The sequence below is a fragment of the Penaeus monodon genome, chromosome 26, assembly GCF_015228065.2.
Source record: "Penaeus monodon isolate SGIC_2016 chromosome 26, NSTDA_Pmon_1, whole genome shotgun sequence".
NCBI lineage: Eukaryota > Metazoa > Arthropoda > Malacostraca > Decapoda > Penaeidae > Penaeus > Penaeus monodon.
In genome coordinates, this window is record NC_051411.1 from 35,204,063 (window position 1) to 35,220,861 (window position 16,799).

Here is a 16,799-nt window from a genome sequence, read left to right on the forward strand (position 1 = left end):
TGACCGCTTCATGTGCGCCAATTGTAAAACTTTAGTCCACTGTGTAAAGGGTCAAGCCTTTGTTCGTCAGTGCACAGAAGATTTCTATTGTACAGAGAAGCTTGGCTTTGGAGGTGCTGTATGCTACCCTAATGAACCAGCAGAGTGCATGTGTTTGAGGCCAAATGAATTTCGTGTGGATCCCTATGACCCACAGAGGTTCTTCTCGTGTGAGAATGCTGGCTCCCAGCCAGAAACCTACAAGTGTCCAGATGGAAAGAAATTTGATGAGAATTCTGCCCAGTGTGTAAACCAGATTGGCTTCCCAGAATGTGTTAAATCTGGAACCTTTGCCAACACCCAAAACTGTGGGGAATACTACTCGTGCATTCCCTTGAGACATGGCTGGCTGCAGAAGTTCTTCATGTGCAGTGGCAACCACTTGTTCAATGAGAGAACAAAGACCTGTGAAGATCCTTGCACCTTGAAATTCGTGTGCCAACAGGAGGGGAGATTTCCAGACCCACTCAACATGCAGCATTACTTTGAATGCTTTGTAGAAGCTGGCCAAATGGTACAGCTACGATATCAGTGTCCCAATGGATACATGTGGAATGAAATAAGCTTTGGGACAGGAAAGTGTGTAGAAGCAACGGAGGAGTATGCTGATTATCCCTTCGCTCATTGTGATATACCCGATGATCTTTGTCCAGAGACGGGTTAGTCTAATAAATTCTTGTATTTTGTAGTGGCATATTGGTGTTAAGTGGTTTTTACTTTTGTGTGGAAAGTCAAAATTTGTTTACTGATAACAATATCTAGAGCAAGATGTAAACCTGCTATAATTTGCATGGTACTAATGTATGCCTCTTATCCCATAACTTTTTACACCAGGCAACCAAGACCCAAGGTCTAGAATCAAATTAGGAAAGTCTAATGCTGTCTTTGTGCTTCTAAAACCATCTTTCCTTGCAGATCCATGTTTGCAAAATCCTTGCTTTAGTGGGGTTGCTTGTACATTTACAAGCATAGCACCTTTCTATACCTGTGGCCCATGTCCTGCAGGATATACTGGTGATGGAGAAACTTGTGTTGGCTTGCAGGTGACTTCCACAATCCAATTTCTAGTTAAGATGGTCAAGTGTAGCTTGCCAGCTAATTACTTTCATGGAAAGGCCTCGTCTTTGCAAGGGCAAGAATATACCAAGTTTACTGGTTTGAAAAGGTGCTTTACTGTAGATACGAATTTAAAGGAGCTTGTGATAAGCTTTATCCCTTGAAATTACAATTAAAACTGCTAATTTCTCAAGAGCATGAAAGGTGCTGACCTTGCATAGTTTTTTTGTATAACTGAAACTGTAGTTGTCATGTTGCAAGTGGCCTTCAATCATTTCAATTGGATTGTACCCCCAAATCCTGGCCACATTGAATAGTAACATGTGCATGCCTTTACTTCAACAGTGCCCTGTTGGGTATGCTGGTGTTGGTGGCGACTGTGCCCCTGACTCTGACCTTGATGGCTACCCAGACACTGAACTAGGATGTGCAAGCAAATACTGCCGTAAGGATAACTGCATCAATAGGCCAAACTCTGGGCAAGAAGATGCTGATGGTGATGGACTTGGTGATGCCTGTGATTCTGATGCTGATGGAGATGGATTCAACACTAATTCGGTATGAAGGGGAAACTGCTGAATTGATGCATAGCTTGACTATGCATAAGGATCAAGCTCCAACCTTAATTATTCCATTCCAGGATAACTGTCCCCTGATTGCCAACCCTACGCAACAAGATGCAGACTCGGATGGACAAGGCGATGTTTGTGACAATTGCCCTGCAGTGTCAAACCCAAGCCAAAGGGATGTTGATGGGGATCAAATGGGCGATGCATGTGATGATGACATCGACAATGATGGTATGCACAAATGGTATTGTAAGAGCCTTTTAGTATAGCACTATAGGTTTTACTGCTAACTCTCCTCCAACCAGGATCCCTGAATGCAGCAGACAACTGTCCCCTGACTGCTAATGGCAATCAGGCAGATGCTGATGGTGATGGCCTTGGAGATGTTTGTGACAACTGTCCCCTTAATGCTAATCCTGGACAGGAAGATAAAGATCAAGACCTTCTAGGTGATGCTTGTGATAGCAATGCTGACTTGGATGGGTAAGGGTGGAGCTCTTCCAAGGGCTGAAAGCCTAATTTGACAATCCTCGACAAATTGGGGCACATCCTTGACTTTGAATAATTTCTCTACAGTGATGGTGTGGATGATGGTGTAGACAACTGCCCATCTGTAGCCAACAGTAACCAGCTGGATGTAGATGGTGATGGTGATGGTGATGCCTGTGATGCAGACAGTGATAACGATGGTGTTGATGACACTACAGACAACTGTGTAATGATTCCAAATCCAAGCCAGGTGGACGGTAATGGGGATGGCCGTGGTGATGCTTGCACACCCGACTTTGATGGTGACCGAATCAATGATGCAAATGATAATTGCATAAAAAATCCCAATGTACATGCTACCGACTTCAGGTAGGAGCAAGTGTATCAAAAGGTCTTGATTAGTGATGGTAATAGTTTTTCCTTTAGATGGTATAGTCTTACTTCTAATACTAGAAGGCTTAGAGTACCCTAGTATTAAAGGCATGTGCCTTGACTTTTTCAGTATCATTAAATCTACAAGTTACTTCAATAATGATTCCTTGGTCGCCTTTTGTGCTTGACTGAACATGCACCAATTAAAACTAAAGACTTTAACTAGTCTTGCTTAGCTATTAAGCTGCCACTAAAACCTGTGGCTCTGATGGCAGTGCATTCACACTTAAGAGCTAATATTTTAACTGCACATGTTCTAGGCAACTCCAAATGGTAGCCCTAGACCCACAGAGTGCAAGTGTCCCTCCAGTATGGGTCGTCTACGACGATGGTGCAGAGATTCACCAGACTGTGAATTCTGATCCAGCTCTAGCAGTGGGTATGTATTGGTATCCAACTTGCTGCACCAATTGGCATAAGTTGCCAAATTTCGACTCTTAGGCTAAAATGGATTTCTTACTAGATGTTAACACCTCTCCTCTAGGTGACCATGTAATGATTGATGTCGACTTTGAGGGCACTTTCTTTGTTGAAGATACAAGTGATGATGACTTTGTTGGCTTTGTATTTGGGTAAGTCCAGCTGCTTGGAATACTGAACCTTTAGTGGGAGGGGGGGGGTTTCAATTGCCAAGTTTGTGCTAATCTATGCTTTTTTTTATAGCTACCAAAGCAATGCCAAATTCTACGTTGTGGCATGGAAAAAGGGACCACAGAACTGGTTTAACCAGGCTGAGAGGGGTGTTACCTTAAAGCTGGTAGACTCTGCTACAGGCCCTGGCACAGCACTTAGGGATGCCCTGTGGCTCACTGGTTCCACACCCAATCAGGTAAGCTAGGGTGCCTCCCACTAGACCTAATGGTATTTGATCCTAGATTGTACCAGGAAAGCTGAATTTTGACCCAACAATCTTGCACTTCAGGCAGCACTGCTTTGGCATGATGGCAGCATTGGATGGACTCCAAATGTGGCATACCGCTGGCAACTTCACCACCGTCCTAATATTGGCACCATTAGGTTCTACTTGTACCGGGGTACTAATCTGGTCATGGACTCTGGAAACATTTATAATGATGCCCTGAAAGGAGGAAGATTGGGACTCTACTGTTTCTCTCAAGAAGAGATTATTTGGTCTAATGTCAAGTATACTTGTGAAGGTAAGAAATTTAATTCTTGGGGCCACAACTGCATGGCAGTTGTCTGCTCCAGCATTGGTCAATATGGCTAAAATTAAATACTGGGTTTAACCAAGACATTGGATAAGACCCCTTCTGTCTTGGACATATGCCTCACTTTAAATGAATTAAGTGCAGGGTAATTATGGATATTTTAAGATTGCAGTACCCTAGATGCATAAATTTAGAAAGCTCTTTTAATTGCCAGATATTAAAAAAAAAAATTCTCCAACAGATGCTGTTCCCCAAGCCATATTTGATGACTTGCCACAGAACCTTAAGGACAAAGTCCTGAATACTACAGGTATTAGCACAAGAAGCCTCTTTAATATGGCTGGAAGGAGTTCTCTGCCTGGTATTCTAGCACAGAACGAGCCTGAAGGAGAGCTTAAAGGCTCTGCATCTAATGAACCTTCTATGAGATGGGTCAAGAATAAGCCTTGTAATTAAGCGGTAAAATGGTAAACTGTGGGTTTTTTAAATAAACATTTTTTTTAGACTAGAATACCATTTTCTTAAACCTTTTATTTTAAGGTGCATTTTCATTGCTAGAAAATGCTACTTGATAAAACTAAAAGGCAGTTAGTCTAATTGGAATTAAAATCCATTGTATAAACAATGGAAGTTGCTTTTGAACCCTGCTTGCTTCATATCACTTGCAGCAAGTGAGGTTTGATACAGATCTGCCTCATAGATGCATGATAGTCCAATTACTTAGAACTAAACCTCCCTTTCAATACAGTATAGAATTTTTATCTATAATTAGTTGCCCTAATTGGTTTTAGATTTTCAAAACCTAACCTTGTACACCTGCCCCATGGGCCATGTGGTACAATGCTACACCATTCCCCTAAAGGCAATCCTCCCAATACTGCCAAGGTTACTTTCTGAAGACTTGATCTTCACCTTCAAGTTTAGATTGAAGAATCTAAAGACCATATACCCCCCTACACCCACATCTACTGGTACCTAGACCATGTCAAACACTGCAGCTTCAAATCCAGATGTCCTGTGCCCAACTTGGTCATAACCAAACTACTCAGCACCGGTACACATGTCAATTGTGGTGGCTTTGCCCTCAAGCCCCACCCTCTCTTGTACATGCTATTGACCTTATTGACTTGGCAGGATTTGCTTCAATAAACAAGTGGGTTTCTCACTCCCTACTTCAGTAACTGCTCTACTCCTTTCCTCCCTAGACATTTCTACAGCCCAGCATCTCTTCCTCCTCCTACTTTTTTCCACATTAATTTTCCTTCCCCCAACCCCTTCCCTTGTTTAAGAGCAGTGAAAGGATAAAGCTGTCGGTATGATCAGCTTTGGGGACCCATTTGTCATGGTATTCCCTTGGTTAATTGTCTAGGCCTTACCCCTCATGGAAGTGTGGGCCTTTTTATCTTCCCCATGTATTTTAAGGTTACCATGGCCAGTAATGAAGATTTTGTACATTGCACTGAGGCTTGCCCTGTTATCAAATAGCCTCTTTGAAACTAACTCGTCTGGTTTACCTACCCCTGACTCCCCTCACAGCTCTGGACCTACTACACCCCCCTCATAATACAAACTCAACCCATCCCGAATCTACCCAGTTTATAACTCAACCTTCAAAAGATCTCCCTCACTCCCAATATCATCCAACCCTGCACATGCACAATCTTCCTCCTCCCTTATTACAACTCTTCAACCATATTGCCCTCATCCCCACAGCATCTCGTTCTACACCACTCCTCCACCCACCCTTGCCCCTCTACAGTGCCCACTTCGACAAACCTTTTGAGTATCCTATTTAGCTCAACCAGATGGAAGTTTTTGATTTCCCCAACAGCTCCTTACTCCAATAATACCCTCAAAAAAAAAAGTTTCCTTCCACTTTCACGCCTTGTAACAGTTGCATCCGAGTCTCGACTCGAGCCCATGCACTATCAAACCTTTTCCTGCCCAGCCCTACTCCCCCTTAATACATGTAATGGGAGCGTTTCCATCTCCCCGGCTGATTGCCCTACCTACAACAAAACTTGGGTTGTCTTCAGTCTGACCATTTGTCTGCCTTGCTGACCAATGCAGTATCAATGCTACACTATACCCCCAGAGGCCGCCACAAGTCCCACATTAATATTGCCAAGAATACCTGTAGACATTACCTTCCCCATAAGGTCAATATAGAATAATAATCCTGCCCTATCAGACCATATCAACCCCCACCCCATCAGTGTCGGAAATGCTGGGGTTTTGGCCACCCTGCAAAGCACTGTTGCTTCACTGCCCACTCCGTGCCCAACTTGTTCATGACCATTCAAACTGCCCAGCACAATCATGTGCATGTGCCAATTGCAGTGACTCCCATAATGTATTTTATAGGGGTTGCCCTGCCTACAAGTTTGAATCTGAGAGAGCAGTTCTCAGATACAAACTTGGCCTAACTCTACAAAAGGCCAGACAAGAAGCACGCCAACTAGGCGCTTCAGTCACTCCCTTCTCCAATACCATCCAGCAATGGAGCTTCCTGTAATCTAGATCTTTCTCTACATACTGCTGTGCGAACTAGAGGCGATGTTGGCGATGTCGTTTCTTCAGCCTCTCTTTGAAGACGTTCTGTGATGTATCCATCTGAATGTTTTTCTTCGCTGTGCGCCCTGTTACCGGAAGCTGTAGGTCTTTTCATGAATTTTAGCTGCATTGGTGAAGTGGCATCCGGAACTTGGGCGGTCGTTCAGGGTGCCTGCCTCCATCTACTTTATCTACCTACATATCATCGTCCGGGAGATATCCAGTTCTCTTGATATTTCACTGTTAAGGAAATCACTTTTCGCGTAGGATTTCCCATGACATTGTGCGGTTTTAAACCATCGGACATTTTTTTAAAGCATATATTAAGATTAACCGCGAAATATTCAGGAATTTGTGAACATTTATTAGCATAAAAAATATAAAATATACAATTTCGTCTTTCATCTCTAAACTACTCGAGTTTAAACTTTTCATACACTAGGAAATGACTTTTTTTATCAAACATATTGAATATGCATTGACAAAAGGAAAATAAAAATTGCATATATGCATATATATATAGAGAGAGAGTGAAATGAATTTCCCATGTCATTAGAATAAACAAGATCGCCAAGAGCTATGAACCCATGGCGAATTATACATGTTATTTCGTAACTCCTCAAAGTATCAACTTTGTGTTTCCATAGACGTTGGACACGCACGAGTCTGGCGAAAGGAAAACAAGAAAAAAAATCCATTAGTTCGATTAGCAGCCATTAGATGGTCCAGCTACGAGAAACATACAAAGATCTCCCCGACTTTGCAAATTTTTATCTGATTTAGCTGTCGTACATAGATGGTGTTTCAATTATTGGGTAGATACAAGAATCGATATTTATTTATTGACAGTATGCCGCCGCGTCAGCACCTAAGGTCATAGGGTGATAGTCCCCAGAGAAGGAAATATTCTGGTTCAAATAAGACTTAACAAGGTTAAAACAAATAAAAGTGCCAGAAGAAAAGGAAAGTGATAGGAGGAGAATAAAAGACCATGCGAAATTAACCGAAGCAAGGGCTGAAGTCCAAGGCAGGGGTGATTTGCTACTTGGAGTCCGTCTCGTTAACCTTTCACAAGGAACAAGGTTTGGGGGCAGGGGGGGGGGGGCTGTTAAAAATTGGTACTTGTGTTGAAAGAAGGGTAAATGCCGCCTCACCTCCATGTCGATAACAAGATAATTCCAGGAACTCGCATTAGAAAAATATCCCACTACAGAGGCAATGATAACTAATACTACATGTTTTGTTATCACTTATTTAAAGAAAAGGGAAGATCAAATGGCTTGCATAGTTTACAAAAAAAAAAAAAAAAAAAAATTAATACACTTATTGGTTATTTAGGGTTTTTGCCTCATGCAAAAAAATGCTAGACCCAGCAAATGTATAGAAATATAATTCCCAAACTGTATATATATATATGTATATATATATTATATATATATATATGTATATATATTATATATATATATATATGTCTATATATATTATATATATATATGTATATATATATTATATATATATGTATATATATATATTATATATATATTATGTATATATATATATTTATATATATATATGTATATATATATATTATATATATACATATAATATATATAATATATATATACATATATATATATATAATATATATATATTCACATATCTATATATATATATATATTCATATATATATCTATATATATATACTATATATAGACATATATATATATATATAATATATATACATATATATATATATATATATATATATATACATATATATATATACAGTTTGGGAATTATATTTCTATACATTTGCTGGGTCTAGCATTTTTTTGCATGAGGCAAAAACCCTAAATAACCAATAAGTGTATTAATTTTTTTTTTTTTTTTTTTTTGTAAACTATGCAAGCCATTTGATCTTCCCTTTTCTTTAAATAAGTGATAACAAAACATTTAGTATTAGTTATCATTGCCTCTGTAGTGGGATATTTTTCTAATGCGAGTTCCTGGAATTATCTTTTTATCGACATGGAGGTGAGGCGGCATTTACCCTTCTTTCAACACAAGTACCAATTTTTAACAGCCCCCCCCCCCTGCCCCAATCCCTTGTTCCTTGTGAAAGGTTAACGAGACGGACTCCAATGTAGCAAATCACCCCTGCCTTGGACTTCAGCCCTTGCTTCGGTTAATTTCGCATGGTCTTTTATTCTCCTCCTATCACTTTCCTTTTCTTCTGGCACTTTTATTTGTTTTAACCTTGTTAAGTCTTATTTGAACCAGAATATTTCCTTCTCTGGGGACTATCACCCTATGACCTTAGGTGCTGACGCGGCGGCATACTGTCAATAAATAAATATCGATTCTTGTATCTACCCAATAATTGAAACACCATCTATGTACGACAGCTAAATCAGATAAAAATTTGCAAAGTCGGGGAGATCTTTGTATGTTTCTCGTAGCTGGACCATCTAATGGCTGCTAATCGAACTAATGGATTTTTTTTCTTGTTTTCCTTTCGCCAGACTCGTGCGTGTCCAACGTCTATGGAAACACAAAGTTGATACTTTGAGGAGTTACGAAATAACATGTATAATTCGCCATGGGTTCATAGCTCTTGGCGATCTTGTTTATTCTAATGACATGGGAAATTCATTTCACTTCTCTCTATATATATATGCATATATGCAATTTTTATTTTCCTTTTGTCAATGCATATTCAATATGTTTGATAAAAAAAAAAGTCATTTCCTAGTGTATGAAAAGTTATCTAAACTCGAGTAGTTTAGAGATGAAAGACGAAATCGTATATTTTATATTTTTTATGCTAATAAATGTTCACAAATTCCTGAATATTTCGCGGTTAATCTTAATATATGCTTTAAAAAATATCCGATGGTTTAAAACCGCACAATGTCATGGGAAATCCTACGCGAAAAGTGATTTCCTTAACAGTGAAATATCAAGAGAACTGGATATCTCCCGGACGATGATATGTAGGTAGATAAAGTAGATGGAGGCAGGCCCCTGAACGATCGCCAAGTTCCGGATGCCACTTCACCAATGCAGCTAAAATTCATGAAAAGACCTACAGCTTCCGGTAACAGGGCGCACAGCGAAGAAAACATTCAGATGGATACATCACAGAACGTCTTCAAAGAGAGGCTGAAGAAACGACATCGCCAACATCGCCTCTAGTTCGCACAGCAGTATGTAGAGAAAGATCTAGATTACAGGAAGCTCCATTGCTGGATGGTATTGGAGAAGGGAGTGACTGAAGCGCCTAGTTGGCGTGCTTCTTGTCTGGCCTTTTGTAGAGTTAGGCCAAGTTTGTATCTGAGAACTGCTCTCTCAGATTCAAACTTGTAGGCAGGGCAACCCCTATAAAATACATTATGGGAGTCACTGCAATTGGCACATGCACATGATTGTGCTGGGCAGTTTGAATGGTCATGAACAAGTTGGGCACGGAGTGGGCAGTGAAGCAACAGTGCTTTGCAGGGTGGCCAAAACCCCAGCATTTCCGACACTGATGGGGTGGGGGTTGATATGGTCTGATAGGGCAGGATTATTCTTCTATATTGACCTTATGGGGAAGGTAATGTCTACAGGTATTCTTGGCAATATTAATGTGGGACTTGTGGCGGCCTCTGGGGGTATAGTGTAGCATTGATACTGCATTGGTCAGCAAGGCAGACAAATGGTCAGACTGAAGACAACCCAAGTTTTGTTGTAGGTAGGGCAATCAGCCGGGGAGATGGAAACGCTCCCATTACATGTATTAAGGGAGTAGGGCTGGGCAGGAAAAGGTTTGATAGTGCATGGGCTCGAGTCGAGACTCGGATGCAAACTGTTACAAGGCGTGAAAGTGGAAGGAAACTTTTTTTTTTGAGGGTATTATTGGAGTAAGGAGCTGTTGGGGAAATCAAAAACTTCCATCTGGTTGAGCTAAATAGGATACTCAAAAGGTTTGTCGAAGTGGGCACTGTAGAGGGGCAAGGGTGGGTGGAGGAGTGGTGTAGAACGAGATGCTGTGGGGATGAGGGCAATATGGTTGAAGAGTTGTAATAAGGGAGGAGGAAGATTGTGCATGTGCAGGGTTGGATGATATTGGGAGTGAGGGAGATCTTTTGAGGTTGAGTTATAAACTGGGTAGATTCGGGATGGTTGAGTTTGTATTATGAGGGGGGTGTAGTAGGTCCAGAGCTGTGAGGGAGTCAGGTGTAGGTAAACCAGACGAGTTAGTTTCAAAGAGGCTATTTGATAACAGGGCAAGCCTCAGGGGAAAGGGTAAAAGATTTTTCATTTTGGCCATTTTAACCCTTTAAAATACATGGGGAAGAAAAAAAGGCCCCACTTCATGAGGGTTTAAGGCCTAGCCCATTTAAACCAAGGGGAATCCATGAAAAATGGCCCCAAAAAGCTGATCAAAACCGACAGTTTTTACCCCTTTCACTGCTCTTAAACGGGAAAGGGGTTGGGGGGAAGGGAAAAATTTAATTTTGGAAAAAGTGGGAGGGGGAAGGTTTGCGGGGCTGTAGAAATGCCCTGGGGGGAAAAGGGATTTAGGGGCTTTACTAAAGTGGGGATTTAGAAACCCCTTGTTTATTAAAGAAAATCCCCAATTAAAAATAAGGTCAATAGCATATACAAGAAGGGTGGGGCTTGAGGGCAAAGCCCACAATTAACATGTTTTACCTGTCCCAAAGCAGTTTGTTTATGACCAATTTGGGGCCCACAGGGAAACCTGGATGAAAAGGGCTGCAGTTTTTGGCAGGGTCTATGTACCATTAGTTTTTGGGTGTAGGGGGTAATGGTCTCGAGATTCTTAAAATCTAAACTTAAAGGTGAAGAAAATTTTTTCAGAAAGTGACCTGGGCAGTTTTGGGAGACTTGCCTCTAGGGGAAGGGTTTGTAGCATTGTACAGGGCCCGGGGGGCGGGTGTAAAAGGGTTTTAGGTTTTAAAATCTAAAACCAATTAGGGCAACTAATTAAGAAAAAAAATTCTATACTGTTTTTAAAAGGGAGGTTTAGTTTAATTTTTTTGGGCCCATGCATCTTGGGGAGATCTGTATAAAACCTCTTGCTGCAAGTGATATGAAGCAAGCGGGGTTAAAAAGAAACTTCCATTGTTTATAAAAAGGGTTTTTATTCCAATTAGACTAACTCCCTTTGTTTTATAAAGAAAGATTTTCTAGCAATAAAAATGCCCCTTAAAATAAAAGGTTTAAAAAAAGGGGTATTTTTTTTTTAATTTTTTCCCCCAAAAAAAAATGTTTTTTAAAAAACCCACAGTTTCCTTTTTTACCGCTTTTTACAACCCTTTTTTTCTTGACCCATCTCATGAAGGTTCATTAGATGAAAGACCCTTTAAGCTCTCCTTCAGGTTCTTCTGTGCTAGAATACCAGGGAGAGAACTCCTTTTACCCTATTTAAAAAGGCTTCTTGTGCTAATACCTGTAGTATTCGGGGCTTTTTCCCTTAAAGGTTTTTGTGGCAAGTTTATCCCAAAAATGGCTTTGGGGGAACGCATCTGTTGGAGAATTTTTTTTTTTTTTTATCTTTGGGGAATTAAAAAAGGGTTTTTTTAATTTAGCATCTAGGTCGGGAATTTAAAATATCCATAATTACCCGGGAAATTAAATTTTTTTTAAAAAGAAGGGATATGTCCAAGACAGAAGGGGCCCCTTTTCCAAATTTTTTTGGTTAAACCCCGTATTTAATTTAGCCCTATTTACCTGCTGGGGCAGACAACTGCCCCCAAAGCAGTTGTGGCCCCAAGAATTTAAAATTTTTTACCTTCACAATATCTTGACATTAACCAAATAAACTCTTCTTGAGAGAAAAAAGAGTCCCAATCTTCCTCCTTTCAGGGCCATTTTAAAATTTTTTAAATCCCTACCAAAAATTTTTTTACCCCGGGACAAGTAAACCTAATGGTGGGCCCTTTTTAGGACGGTGGGGAATTTTCCCGCGGTATGCCACCTTTGGGGTCCATCCAAAGCTGCCATCAGCCAAAAGCAGTGCTGCCTGAAGGGGCAAGATTGTTGGGTCAAAATTCAGCTTTCCTGGTAAAATCTAGATCAATACCATTAGGTCTAGTGGGGCACCCTAGCTTACCTGATTGGGTGTGGAACCATGAGCCCGGGGCATCCCTAAGTGCTGTGCCAGGGCCTGTAGCAGAGTCTACCAGCTTTAAGGTAACCCCCCTCTCAGCCGGGTTTAAAACCATTTCTGTGGTCCCTTTTTTCCTTTGCCACAACGTAGAATTTGGCATTGCTTTGGTAGCTATAAAAAAAAGCATAGATTAGGCACAAACTTGGCAATTGAACCCCCCCCCCCTCCCACTAAAGGTTCAGTATTCCAAGCAGCTGGACTTACCCAAATACAAAGCCAACAAGTCATCATCACTTGATCTTCAACAAAGAAAGTGCCCTCAAAGTCGACATCATCATTACATGGTCACCTGAAGAGGTGTTAACATCTAGTAAGAAATCCATTTTAGCCTAAGAGTCGAAATTTGGCAACTTGTCCCAAATTGGGTGCAGCAAGTTGGATACCAATACATACCCACTGCTAGAGCTGGATCAGAATTCACAGTCTGGTAAATCTCTGCACATCGTCGTAGACGACCCATACTGGGGGGACACTTGCACTCTGTGGTCTAGGGCTACCATTTGGAGTTGCCTGAACATGTGCAGTTAAAATATTAGCTCTTAAGTGTGAATGCACTGCCATCAGAGCCACAGGTTTTAGGGGCCCGCTTAATAGTTTAAGCAAGACTAGTTAAAGTCTTTAGTTTAATGGCATGTTCATAAAGCACAAAGGCGACCAAGGAATCAATATGATTGAATAACTTGTAGATTTAATGATACTGAAAAAGTCAAGGCACATCCCTTTAATACTGGGTTACTCCTAAGCCTTCTAGTATTAGAAGTAAGACTATACCATCAAAAGGAAAAACTATTACCATCACTAATCAAGACCTTTTGATACACTTGCTCCTACCTGAAGTCGGTAGCATGTACATTGGGATTTTTTATGCAATTATCATCTGCATCATTGATTCGGTCACCATCAAAGTCGGGTGTGCAAGCATCACCACGGCCATCCCCATTACCGTCCACCTGGCTTGGATTTGGAATCATTACACAGTTGTCTGTAGTGTCATCAACACCATCGTTATCACTGTCTGCATCACAGGCATCACATCACCATCACCATCTACATCCAGCTGGTTACTGTTGGCTACAGTGGGCAGTTGTCTACACATCATCCACACCATCACTGTAAAGAAATTCAAAGTCAAGGATGTGCCCAATTTGTCGAGGATTGTCAAATTAGGCTTTCAGCCCTTGGAAGAGCTCCACCCTTACCCATCCAAGTCAGCATTGCCATCACAACACCCACCTAGAAGGTCTTGATCTTTATCTTCCTGCCCCAGGATTAGCATTAAGGGACAGTTGTCACAAACATCTCCAAGGCCATCACCATCACATCTCCCTGATTGCCATTAGCATCAGGGGACAGTTGTCTGCTGCATTCAGGGATCCTGGTTGGAGGAGAGTTAGCAGTAAACCTATAGTGCTATACTAAAAGGCTCTTACAATACCATTTGTGCATACCATCATTGTCGATATCATCATCACATGCATCGCCCTTTTTGACCCCCATAAACATCCCTTTGGCTTGGGTTTGACACTGCAGGGCAATTGTCACAAACATCGCCTTGTCCACCCGAGTCTGCATCTTGTTGCGTAGGGTTGGCAATCAGGGGACAGTTATCCTGGAATGGAATAATTAAGGTTGGACTTGATCCTTATGCATAGTCAGCTATGCATCAATTCGCAGTTTCCCCTTCATACCGAATTATTGTTGAATCCATCTCCATCAGCATCAGAATCACGGGCATCACCAAGTCCATCACCATCAGCATCTTCTTGCCAGAGTTTGGCCTATTGATGCAGTTATCCTTACGGCAGTATTTGCTTGCACATCCTATTTTCAGTGTCTGGGTAGCCATCAAGGTCAGAGTCAGGGGCACAGCCCACCACCAACACCAGCATACCCAACAGGGCACTGTTGAAGTAAAGGCATGCACTGTTACTATTCAATGTGGCCAGGATTTGGGGTACAATCCAATTGAAATGATTGAAGGCCACTTGCAACATGACAACTACAGTTTCAGTTATACAAAAAACTATGCAAGGTCAGCACCTTTCATGCTCTTGAAAAATTAGCAGTTTTAATTGTAATTTCAAGGGATAAAGCTTTCACAAGCTCCTTTAAATTCGTATCTACAGTAAAGCACCTCTTAAAACCAGTAAACTTGGTATATTCTTGCCCTTGCCAAGACGAGGCCTTTCCATGAAAGTAATTAACTGGCAAGCTACACTTGACCATTTTAACTAAATTGGATTGTGGAAGTCACCTGCAAGCCAAAACAAGTTTCTCCATCACCAGTATATCCTGCAGGACATGGGCCACAGGTATAGAAAGGTGGGTATGCTTGTAAATGTACAAGCAACCCCCCTAAAGCAAGGATTTTGCAAACATGGATCTGCAAGGGAAAAATGGGTTTTAGAAGCACAAAGACAGCATTAGACTTTCCTAATTTGATTCTAACCTTGGGTCTTGGTTGCCTGGTGTAAAAAGTTATGGGATAAAAGGCATACATTAGTACCATGAAATTATGCAGGGTTTTCATCTTGCCTAGATAAGGTCATCATAAACGAATTTTGACTTTCCACACAAAAGTAAAACCACTTAAAACCATATGCCACTACAAAATACAAGAATTTATTAGACTAACCCGTCTCTGGACAAAGATCATCGGGTATATCACAATGGGCGAAGGGATAATCAGCATACTCCTCCGTTGCTTCTACACACTTTCCTGTCCCAAAGCTTATTTCATTCCACATGTATCCATTGGGACACTGATATCGCAGCTGTATCATTTGGCCAGCTTCCACAAAGCATTCAAAGTAATGCTGCATGTTGAGTGGGTCTGGAAATCTCCCCCCCTGTTGGCACCGAATTTCAAGGTGCAAGGATCTTCACAGGTCCTTTGTTTCTCATTGAACAGTGGTTGCCACTGCACATGAAAACTTCTGCAGCCAGCCATGTCTCAAGGGAATGCACGAGTAGTATTCCCCACAGTTTTTGGGTGTTGGCAAAGGTTCCAGATTTAACACATTCTGGGAAGCCAATCTGGGTTTTCACACTGGGCAGAATTCTCATCAAAATTTTTTTCCATCTGGACACTTGTAGTTTCTGGCTGGGAGCCACATTCTCACACGAGAAGAACCTCTGTGGGTCATAGGGATCCACACGAAATTCTTTGGCCTCAAACACATTGCACTCTGCTGGTTCATTAGGGTAGCATACAGCACCTCCAAAGCCAAGCTTCTCTGTACAATAGAAATCTTCTGTGCACTGACGAACAAAGGCTTGACCCTTTACACAGTGGACCAAAGTTTTACAATTGGCGCACATGAAACGGTCAGGCTGACTTTCACATATTTGTGAAAAAGGGTGGTATTCGTTGGTAATACTGCGTTTTGTGACGCGAAACACACTGTTGATGTAAAATATTCATTAAAGTATAGATAATACTCAAGAGTAGCATATTCTGCTTATGTTGAAAATCTTACCATTGAGTAGAACATATTCTTGATGTTGCGTTGTAAGCAAATCCATTGCAGTTACTCTTGTTATAAAAAATCCCCGTTTTCTTTGGTTTTTACAGTCGATAAAGACACCACAGGTGCTGGGGTCAGGGAATCTTCCTCCCCAAGCATTCGTATCTGAGGCGAGAAACATTTCATCAATTATAGACTCCATTTTAGAATAGAGAGGAGTAAAACCGATGCCTACTTACCCATATACAGCTCTTACGGCTGCCAAGCCCAGGAAGATCTGAAATAGAGATATATAAATGCCAATTTGTAAATTCAGGGCAATCTGTTGCCAATAGAAAGCCTGCGCACTACGTTTTAAAATTTTTCAAGCATTAATGCCTTTTCTGCAGTTTTAGGAGCTCTTGCTAAAAATTGTTTTTTTTATGTAGTATAGAGGAAAAATTAAAAAGCTATAATGAAAGCTTTAGATTACAGCATTCACCACTAAACCCCCATTTGTTTACACTTGGTAACTTATTCTCAAGTTCAGTCGTTAGATAATTACAATCTCGCTGAAATTAACCGCATTATGTCTCGAATGCTATACCAAAGCTTCTTATACACTCACAGTAAACACTGTGGAAAGAAACGCCATAGTGGATAAGCGCCTGGTGACTAGACGCATTTTTCCCAAGGCTTATGTAACAATGAAACAAAGGGAAAAAGAAAATCTATAACCGCAGTAATTTCCATGCGTCGTTTTGACTGCCCTCCATCTACCAGTAATGCACACAAAGAAACGGAGATATTATTATTCATTATTATTCTTATTACTAGTATTATGATTATTGTTATTATTATTATTATTATT

General features: G+C 40.9%; 1 protein-coding gene and 1 pseudogene across 2 annotated transcripts in view; one reads left to right on the top strand and one right to left on the bottom strand.

Annotated features, from left to right (window-relative positions):
• Window positions 1-4,262, top strand: part of LOC119590116 (cartilage oligomeric matrix protein-like) — a 5,084-nt gene extending 822 nt beyond the window's left edge. Inside the window, exons 4-14 of one of the 2 annotated variants that reach the window (XM_037938883.1) lie at window positions 1-698; window positions 955-1,115; window positions 1,441-1,653; window positions 1,736-1,895; window positions 1,970-2,147; window positions 2,241-2,522; window positions 2,846-2,964; window positions 3,070-3,157; window positions 3,249-3,414; window positions 3,508-3,742; window positions 3,996-4,262. The exon at window positions 1-698 is cut by the window's left edge and continues 71 nt beyond it. In XM_037938883.1, coding sequence (XP_037794811.1) covers window positions 1-698; window positions 955-1,115; window positions 1,441-1,653; window positions 1,736-1,895; window positions 1,970-2,147; window positions 2,241-2,522; window positions 2,846-2,964; window positions 3,070-3,157; window positions 3,249-3,414; window positions 3,508-3,742; window positions 3,996-4,210 — 2,515 coding nt within the window. In that variant the 3' untranslated portion in view covers window positions 4,211-4,262. The remainder of the gene's footprint in view (window positions 699-954; window positions 1,116-1,440; window positions 1,654-1,735; window positions 1,896-1,969; window positions 2,148-2,240; window positions 2,523-2,845; window positions 2,965-3,069; window positions 3,158-3,248; window positions 3,415-3,507; window positions 3,743-3,995) is intronic. The other variant, XM_037938884.1, reaches the window with a different exon arrangement.
• A 5,325-nt stretch (window positions 4,263-9,587) lies between these two features.
• On the bottom strand, window positions 9,588-16,584 carry LOC119589685 (annotated as a pseudogene).
• Window positions 16,585-16,799: the final 215 nt, after the last annotated feature.